Source organism: Suricata suricatta, chromosome 15 (assembly GCF_006229205.1).
Source record: "Suricata suricatta isolate VVHF042 chromosome 15, meerkat_22Aug2017_6uvM2_HiC, whole genome shotgun sequence".
In the NCBI taxonomy this organism is placed as follows: domain Eukaryota; kingdom Metazoa; phylum Chordata; class Mammalia; order Carnivora; family Herpestidae; genus Suricata; species Suricata suricatta.
Window position 1 is genome coordinate 1,680,621 of NC_043714.1, and position 10,458 is coordinate 1,691,078.

At 36.5% G+C, this 10,458-nt stretch overlaps 1 protein-coding gene across 2 annotated transcripts; it reads left to right on the plus strand.

Moving 5' to 3' along the window:
* Window positions 1-532: 532 nt before the first annotated feature.
* On the plus strand, window positions 533-5,202 carry PPDPFL (pancreatic progenitor cell differentiation and proliferation factor like). Of its 2 annotated transcripts, none has more exons than XM_029923885.1 (5): window positions 533-744; window positions 1,083-1,145; window positions 2,855-2,932; window positions 3,035-3,130; window positions 4,626-5,202. In XM_029923885.1, the coding sequence occupies exons 2-5, from the start codon at window positions 1,091-1,093 to the stop codon at window positions 4,658-4,660; spliced, it is 264 nt and encodes an 87-aa protein (XP_029779745.1). In that variant the 5' UTR covers window positions 533-744; window positions 1,083-1,090; the 3' UTR covers window positions 4,661-5,202. The 2 variants fall into 2 exon arrangements, with proteins under 2 accessions (XP_029779745.1, XP_029779747.1); XM_029923887.1 differs by lacking the exon at window positions 4,626-5,202 and adding an exon at window positions 3,472-3,556.
* Window positions 5,203-10,458: the final 5,256 nt, after the last annotated feature.

Sequence of the window (10,458 nt, forward strand, 5' to 3'; positions counted from 1 at the left end):
ACCACAATCATGATTTTGTATCCATCTTTTCACATAGCTTCAAGACCTGAGAAACTAAAAATGAATGAATGAATAAATAATAGCGCTACAATGTCATAGAGTCGCTGATTCCCCCTTGCTGCCCATCATTTCCATCTCTTACTCTCATTGAGCTTCTAACAGACTCCCTGTAAATTTCAGCAGCTCATGTCCTGTCCCATAGGACCTCAGTGATCCAGGGAGCTCATCCTGTGAGCTCCGCCTGGGGCTCTGCTTTGCATTGTTGTGTTTTTGGGCATGTCCCGTTCTGTTCTGTCAGCTGGCCTGCAGCCTGGCTGGGGTGTCCCCCCCATAACCCTCTCACCCTCCGCCAGCAGATCCCAGCTGGGTGCTGCCCCAGAGCCTGAGATGTTAGGGAAGGGGCTGAGCGGAGGCACGCGCGACCGCCTGCAGAGGCCGCTGTCATAGGCTATGACCTCACGGAGTCAGTCCCTGCAGCCTGCAGCCCGTTGGCACACTGACTTGGTCAAGGGCAGACAGGCAGAGAGCTGCCCCTCCCTCTGTTGTGCCCACAGCTCGGGTTTCAGCCTTCCAAATATAAGGTGTGCCCAGGGGTCCCAGAGCACACCCCGTTCACTGCTCACTGCGGAGGGCCCCTGGCCTGAGGCACTGAGTCCCTCCCGGATCACCACAGTTCTTCCAGTGTGTTCTCAGGAAACCTTAGAACACGTTGATTTCAGGGAGCAAATTGGAGAAATCAAACAGGTGAGTGACGATATCATGGCTGTGTTAACACTTTCCCCTGACTTTTAGGTTTGTTTCAGATGGAATATGTGTGGGCATTGTTTATAGCTGGATATATAGTTTTTCTTGCTTTTCCAAATAAATATACACTTTGCATTTTCTGGCTTATTGTAGTGTATTTGATTACAATTTTGTGTAAACTTTTCAATTCTTTTTGTCAGATAGCTATTACGTGGTAAATTATCTTGCTTTGCAATATATATATATATGGGGGGAAAAGGAAAAGAAGTCCCTGGTGACTAACGATGTCTGTTTCCGTCACTGTCCTCACTGCGCCTTCTCCCTGTGTTTGCCCGCAGGGTGAACAATGGCGTCGGTACCCTCCATCGGCTGCCTGCTGGCCAAAAATCAGTATTATCGAAGTAAGTTAACTCACCGCTAGAGGCCACTCCTAGAGAATGTGATTTCAGGTGATATTATTAACCCATGTGTCATGTCCTGGTCAAAATTTAAGCAACAAGACTTGGTGATTGTTTGTGACAGTGAAGAAAATAGGACTAGAACTCATTCCAGACCTCTGTGAATCAATATTGTTAAGGTTTATCTCTTGGTTTTAACTGTGTTATTATCTATCATATTGATGAAACCCTTAACTCTTAAAATAAATGAAAATAAGCTCATATTTCACAATTTCTTTAATTTCATGTATCTTACATTTAATTGGATTTTTTAGAAGCTGATAATCTTACATGACTTTTTTTTTAATTTCCATTTTCTGCTCTGGATAATAGGTCAGCTTCTGTTTGGCCAGCTTTATTTTTATTTATCTATACATTTGTGAATATTCATAGCTGAATAGAAAACTGTAGCTTATTAAAGAAAATCCAGAAATTTCATAGAATGAAACAATCATTTCAGAAACAAATTGTCACTTATTGAAAATATATCCACATGTAGAAAATTCTTTTCAAAATGGCTAAATAATGCCAGTTTATTTAGTGTTATTATATCCATAAAAGTTATTTTTATATTCTGATCTTTTAAAAAAGACTTATAGGTTTAAAATACAAGTATGATAATGCAAATAAAATATTTACTGTTGAAAAATAATTCCTTTGGAGTGCCTGGGTAGCTCAGTAGGTTAAGTGTTCAACTCAGGTCATGATGTCACAGTTCATGAGTGCAAGCCCAGTGTCAGCCTCAGTGCTGACAGTTCAGAGCCTGGAGCCTGCTTCAGATTCTGTGTCTCCCTCTCTCTCTGCCTCTTCCTCACTCACACTCTGTCTCTCAAAAATAAATAAATATTAAAAATTTAAAAGATAAAAATAATAAAAATAATTCCTTTATTTCTAAATTTCTAACTTTTATAGAATATTTATATATATGCACTTGTAAGATTTCTAATGTAGAATATTTCTACTATTCGTTCTTGATTTTATACTAAGATTTTGAATTTGATGACTCTTGTATTTTAAATTCTACATCTATATCTATGGAGAGATTGAGAGAGAGTTGTCCACCATCAAAAGAAAGGCACCTTATTAATAGGAAAAGTAACAGTGTCCTAGAAGGCCGTTGCTCTTCCCAGCAGCTCTCTTCCAAGCTTGATCTGGTATAGGCATGGCTCTTGGAAATCAGCGAGGACTTGCTCTTCAGAAAATCATGACGAAATCCTGGGAACTTCTCAAAGGAAAAAGAAAAGCTTAACCATCTCAGAAAAAGCAAAAAGACTCTGAGATAATGCAGCAAAAGCAGAAGGCATCTAATGAGAAGTCTATGCAGACAAGAGACAAATGAGGACTATTTGGAAAACCTAGGTGCTACTGCCAACTAGGCATATCGAAAGCTCTATGATCAAAATTTTGTGGAGCAAACAGTCATCTGTTATGGCATATCCTTATAAAACTATCTTCCACTTTAAAAAACTAAGAAAATGTAATATGCCTTATTCTGGAAGACTTTCTAACTGATTGACAATTTAATCAATTTTTAATCTATGATCTCATGATCGTTTACCTAGAGTAAATGATTTCAAAACATGCTATGTTACTCCTTGAGAGTAGATGCACAAACAGTATGTCTGTGTTTGCCAATTCTTTCTTTGTTTATTGATTATCATTGTTTCCTACAGAGGCCAGTATTTCTTCAGTGAGCTCTTTAACTGGCTCTGATTCTGTTAGCGTTGTACCTGATGACAAATCTCAGCAAGGTATTTGATTTATTTATTATCAGCATCACCCTCATGGTTTTCCTTTGCTTTTTATCTTTCAAATGTGTTTGGTAAGGAGGTAATATGAATTTTTTTTGATAGGGTTACCAAAAGAGGAAGAATCTGACTGGTGGTTTAAATCCTTTTTCCATTCTGAACCAGTGTTTTCAGATGTAAGAAGAAAAGATCTGTCTGCCAGTAAGTATGTTTTAGGGTTTTTTTTTTCTGATAAAGATATATTCTTATCAGAATGAAACAATATAAATATAGGTAATAATTATTATGTTAACCAATAAGGAAAGCATGGTTGTTTCTTGAAGGTGGTGAAGGCTTCATTCAATATAAAGCATACTTGAGAGATTGGGATGGAGAAGACATTTGCCCCTCCCCCCATTTTGTTAGCCATCAGTCAAATCATGAGCACTCTTTCTGTCACTAAAGAGAAATTGAAAAATCATGTGCCAATTTTTATCATTGTTAGAGGAAATAGTTTGAGAATCAGAGGTAAGATTCTAAATTTGTTTCTCCAACACTTTCAGGAAACAAATAGCAATTATCTACTCCAATGAAAAGGAAACATGGTTCTTTGGAGAAATAGCTGGCTCCAGATAAAAAAGGAAGAGAAAAAAATGAGCCTGGACCATCTTATGGTGTGAAAAAGAAAGAAAAGCTCAAAACATGATGTATTATGTCATAATAACATTGGAACAAATTGGCCAAATCTGGGACAATTCTAGCAACAAAATAATGATAGTAACAGATAACTGCCATAGAATAAAATAAAATCCATTAATTATTATTGGTATAAATAAATAATTAAATGAACAAATGAGAGACAAAGGAAAGCTCTTTTTTTTAAAGACAGCTCTTTATTGCAGAATTCTAATTAATGAATGTAGAAGGAATGATGGAAATAGAGAATTACTATAATTACCATTGTTATTACAGTAATAATTGTTCCAGGCAAGGATTATCAATGGATGCTAAAATAAATGGGGACTAGTATGAAAAATGAGGTTTTCTCAGAGTGTCTCCCCCAAATTCTTATTAACTACAAAGGGGAAAATTAGTAAATGGATAAAACTATCAGATGCCATGTTAACAAAACAAAGAGAAAGCAATTATTTAATTGCTGTCCTAGACAACCTACTGCAGTCTCATTGCTGGGCTTGGTTGGCTCTGTACAGCACCTACTTCTAGGTAGAAGACTGAATTGGTGGGTTTGCTTACAAGTGTTTCTACACATTTTGAACCCTGACACACTGAGGAGTACAGCTGGTATTCTAATGCTTTCTAAAATACTTATTTTTTTTGGATACTTGACTATGACTAGCTACTAGATGGAGTAAAAAAGTAAATAATGATGGATTCCATAGATCCTAATGTTAATATTTAAGGGTTTTGATGAATTTTTTACTTATGATAAATTTGAAATAGAATCAATTAAATATTGGTAATTTTAAAATTTAAAGACAGAAAAATCCAAGTGAGGCTACTTGTGGAAAACATGTATTTTTCACTCTCTTTATCAAGTATACTAATTTGAATTATTGAGGTAACTTTCATTTATCTTTCCACTTTACTTTGACTACAAAGACAACATAACTTACAGGCAAGCATTTTTCTGCGATTTGTGTCTGGCAATTCAAAGAACATTGTTATAATACCTGACTATTTTATGCTGCTCTAATAGTTGATTCTGACAACCAAGAAGATTCTACCTGCTGAGGTGCTGTATTTGTGAAGCACACCTTTCAGCACTCAGCTAGTCCAGATGACTTTTCTTCATTACAAGAAGCCAGAAGCCTGCTGGAGTTCCCATTTACGAGACAGAATCTGCAGCCACCCATCCAGCAAAAGTTTAGGCATTTTCTTCAGTACACAGACTATTGCTACAAGTGGCATCAACAACCTGGGGAATATTGAGAAACATGCCTTTGAAAAGTAATTAGTCTTCAAATGTAGTGAGTTTTATGAAGTAGCCTTTTCCTTATCCATATTATTTTTCAAAAAGTGTTTAAAAGTTTTTATTTTTAATTTTTAAACAAATTTTTAGACTATATGTCTGTGAAACATTGATGCCTAACGACAATATAAAGGGCATTGTATTTAAAAATGTAGAGAACAGTTGCAAAACTGTATCTTTAATCATGGACATGGGAAATAGAAAACATACCTGTTAAAAATACATTACGGCAGGCGCCCCTTGGTGGCTCAGTAGGTTAAGTGCCCAGCTCCTGATTTTGGCTCAGGTCATGATGTCATGATTTGTGTGATTGAGCTCCACATGGGACTCTGTGCTGTCAGTGCAGAGATTCTCTCTCTCTCTCTCTGCCCCTCAAAATAAGTAAATAAAAATTAAACATTTTTTAAAAAATATATTACTGTATATATAACTAATTGGTTATTGCGTAGACTTTAAATTTCACAATTTTAAATAATATTTAACTATATGTAAAATCATGATAGAAAGTTGAATGAAAAACAGAATAACTTAAATATAGTATAATTTTAGTTGTGTTAGAAATGTACATATTCATAATAATAGTTTGGAAGGAAATACACCAAAATGGTAATAGTGGGTGTTTCTTGAGATGGGATTATGGGTGATTTTCATTTTCTTCTTTATATTTTTTCTGTGTTTTTTCAAATTATCTATATGATAAGTTTTGTGTATAATTAGAAGATAATAAATATTATCAGGAAAAGAAGCGCTGGACACATTTTGTGAATATGAATATTTCCTACATTGGCTAGAATAGTCCCTACTTTCTTCAGTATGGGGTAGATAATACCAAGAGTTTCAGCTGAAAAGCTTCTGCCTACTGTTTGCAAGTAGTTTTCAATGCGAAATGTGAGAGTTTAGAAACTAGGGGTGGTGAATTCACTAAGAGGTCAATGTCACTAGTTTTATGCGACTATTGCTGCATTAAACACCCAGTAGAACACACGTGGTTGTTTGTTAGTAAAACTGTCTTCTTGCCCAACTGCGTAACCATCAGAAAAATGTCAGGACTGACCATTTACAGTGATGGAGAACTGAGCAGTTACTGATTATTCTTCCCAAATGGGACATGCATCCCTTCAATTCTGTGTGTCTGTATCACTTTGGTGTCAACGAAGAGACTCATATATCACTTTGGCCCAATAGCACCTCATTATTTACTTATTACTGATTTTCTGAGGGTTGCTTGCCTATGCATTTTATGTACTTGTAGAGACTGATTACATTTCTGGACTCTATATCTCATTTGACTTTAGGGTAAAGTGAAATTACAGTGATTGAAGACTAATATTTTTCTAAAGTGAGAAAAAATGTGATGAAACAAAATTATTAACAAACTACTTTTTTCTTGGTTCCTTGGTATATGTATGAACAGATTGCTTGTTTCAGTTCTTAATGACTTTCCCTAAGTATGTTCTCAAGTTGATATTTACTTTGTTTACCTAGAAATATAGCATTTAATAAATTATATTTTGCCTATGTATTTGTATACTTTGAATGTGTTAAAATTACTGCTTTTATATTAGTTTAGACTGGTGTTACTGCTGTTGGAAGTTACTATTTAAAGTAGTTGGATTTTACATAATATTTTAGTCAAATATTTAGTCAAATAATTTCGTCTAAATTATTAAGCAATTTAGAGTGGCAAATACAAACATATATATGTGAGAATAGATGGATGGATGATTAGATAGATAGAGAGATGGAAAGAGAGAGAGATAGACAGAGATCTTAAAAAATAAATATATGAGGAATCTTTCAGAAAAGTAACATTAAAGTGAATTTTTAAAATGATTAAAAAAGTGAAAAGATTCTTGTGTGCTATCGTAGGGTTTCTACAGAATGAGAATGATATAAATAAAGAGAACAAAATGTCTTCCAGTTAATTGCTTCTAATGTTAATTTTCCTACCATTCAAACACTGGGGCTGTGTTTAAAAAGTACTTCACACATAGATCTCAGTATAGCTGTTATTTTAGTTAAAACACCTCCTGCCTGGCTTTGTTACCTAATGGTTAGATAATAAATAGTGAGGGATAAATATGTTTTAAGAGTGTCGTAATTCCATATAACTTGAGATGTGCTAGGATCATTCTAATTTAATATTATGAAGTGTTATTTGCCTTGGCTGGGATGTCCATATTAAATGCAACAGGTTTTGGCAATTTCTGCTCAGGTTCTGTGAAATTATATGTTAAGATTCTATTAATTTTTTAGATATGATTTTGATAGCAGGTTCCAAGTTATTGACCCCATATCTTTACAGATAAAATGACCAAGAGCCCATTGATAAATTCTTACTAGAATTAAAGACCTGTAGCCAGATTTTAAACCTACCTGGTAATTCATACATTTTGAGGAAGTTTGGGTTGTAAGAGACAAAACTCAAGAATTCCATTTGCCTATTAAGAAGTGATGATGGAAAAATAATTGTTTAGGTTGAGTGGAGTAGCTAAACTTCTACTTTAGATTTTGTTTTATTTATTTAGTTTTTAATGTTTTATTTATTTTTGAGAGACAGAGAGAGACAGTGTGAGCAGGGGAGGGTCAGAGGGAGAGGGAGACACAGAATTGGAAGCAGGCTCCAGGCTCTGAGCGGTCAGCACAGAGCCCGACGCGGGGCTCGAACCCATGAAAGGTGAGATCATGACCTGAGCCGAAGTTGGACATTTAACCGACTGAGCCATCCAGGCGCCCTTAGATTTTATGTTTTATAATTTTTGGATCTATCCACTTATTTGCTTTCCTACTAGCATTATCCAAACCCAGAATTTAATCATTTCTCCCAAGGAAAATGGCCATGACATCTCATGGTTTACCTGCAGTCTTTTGTAGATCTCTCCAATGGAATGTTCTCTGCAGATCCGTCACAATCATCTCAACAAAACACAGATTTGTAATACTCTCCTGTGACTACACCTTAACACTAGCACACCCACAGTATTCAATAATTCCATTATGCTCAGGATAAAGTCACAGCACAACACCCCCTCCCCCACACCGCCCGCACACACGGTATCCTGACCCATGCAGACTGGTCTCCGTAGCTAGTCTTGAGTCTCCAAAGCTTCCTGGGTGCCAGCTACATCAGTTCTCCCAGTTTCTCACATACGTCCGCTTCTCTCTTGCCACGGGGCCATTCTCCCAGCTCTTCTCTCAGCTTGGACTCTCTTCACTTAGTTAATGTCTACTCACCTTTTAACTGTGGGCTCACAATTCTTCCTCAGAGAAAATATCTCTGATCCACTTGATAAATTAGATTTTTCATTATGAGCTGTCATAGTCCCTATTTCTCTACATTCTGGTGTTTATCACAGTTATAATTGTGCATTTGGCTGTCTAGTTATTTGTGTTCCCCACTGCACTACAAACCACACCAGGGCAAGGACCATGTCTGCTCTACTCAACATTTTATACCCAGCTTCTGACATAACAAATATGTGTCAAATGGATGACAATGATTCTTTAGCACAGCCTGGCCCCTCTCACAAAAAGTGTTACATTTCGGCAAATAAAGCAAACACTAAATCCATAAAGACAATATTTCCCAACAGGGGCAAGCTCTGTAAAGGAAATGAAGTACTTGTGTTGGGAAGTGATGGAAGGAAGGCAGAGGCGGAGGGAGGCTGCTGGGACTGGTGTCCTCAGGAAAGCCTCTCTGAGAAGCGGGCCTGGGACTGGATCCTGAAAGAGAGGAAGCAGCCCGTTTTGTGAACAGCACTCTAGGCAGAAAAAATAGTCAGTGCGACTTACCGTGCTCTATATAGTGTATCTAGTCTCCTGCTACATGGTTTTCAAGAGTTTAGGAGGACTTGGTATTTTCTCGGTGGGGGTCAAATTGTCTATTGTGTTTGTTTCCTGCTAACTCTGGGATGAGAAGTGGCCTGGTCAGGCTTGGGGTCATGTGCTTTTCTCTTAACTTCCTTCAGGGTGACGTATGAGTTACCGAAACGTCTCCTGCACGAGCAGCATGCCTGGGAAGTCCCGAGGCAGCTCCCACAGCCCTGTGCGCCTTCAGTCCTGAACTCACAAGGGAAGTTTCGTCCCATCAGTTTTCCCCACCTCTCTTACCAAAGGGACAGACAAATTGCTATTATTTGAAAGACTCTTTTCTAGTTTCATTTCAAAAATTATCCTCTTATAACTACTTCATATAAAAAACACTAGTGAAAGAAAGCGGTATATAGTTCCTCTTTTTCCTCAAAAGTCTAGAAAGAATGAATGTATTTCAGTTTGGGTGTCTGAAGAATATTCTCCTGTTACAGTATAATTGTTTGGTTTCCAAAAGGTGGAGGGGGGCAAAGAATGATATCTCTCTAATATAGTGCTTCCATTTTCATTTGACCTTTTAATACATTTCAATTAAATTCATTATAACAAAATATGTATTTCATCTCATCAGGAAAATGGTTTGTATTTCTTGTTATAGGTTTATCTAAATAGGTCAGATATAAAAGTTTTGCTTCACCATTTTTAATTAGATAGATTGGAAGTCATTTGCATCCACGTTGTAAACCAATATGTTAAATTCTTTGCACTATTGTAATTATTTTATTAACAGCCAACGGGAATGTGAGCCTCATAAATATTTTATCCTTTTTACATGCTTAGCAGAGATTTTCAAATTAATGAATGAACGGTTATTGAAACTCTGATTTATATGTCAACTAACAAAGGCTAGGAATTTGAAATTACTTGACAAGGAAGAGTGACCAACATTTTATTTTCAAATAAACTGCTTTGAAAATGTTTATGCACTCTTGAAAAGTACAGTTAGAGAGCTATCCTCTTCAAATTTCAAGCTAAATTTTACAATGAAATGAGAAGACAAAGCTCATAAAGTAAACTGATCATGTTGCATTTTCTTAAGTCATCCTAGATGGATTTCACATGCCCATTTATTTCCTGTTACTGCTGATACTGCTTAACATTCTGGAAGGACACTGGATTATTCTCTCTATTACTCAGGCAGCATCCGTTTAGCTTCTTCACGTCTGGCTGACATTCTGTGCAGTCCCTGAGGTATAAGTGCATTTGGGTCTGCTTGATGGCAGATGCAGGAGCTCAGTCTGCCAGCATTCTGGACTCCAGGAGCAGGACCCTGAACTGAAACCCAAGCAGGCTTCACGTAAAACAGCAGTGGAAGACTGGGGTGGATATTTGGGGAATGTGACGTGAATTAATTTTTCTTGCATATATTGTAAAAAGTTTAACCAGTCTCTAAAGGGCCAATTAATTCCAATTCAACTAATGAATATTTCCCTTTTGAAAACCACCTGTTAACACAATTCCATACACCTTGTCCTTTCAAAATTCTAGAAAATGTTAAATTTCAAGTCAAATCTTTCTCCAGCTAATTAGTATAATTATTTACAGAAACACCTTGATACCCAAAATAGACAGAGACCCAGCAAAAAAAGAGAACTACAGACCAACATCCTTAATGAATACAGATGCAAAAATACTCAACAAGATACTAGCAAATCGAATTCAACAGCATATAAAAAGAATTATCCATCAT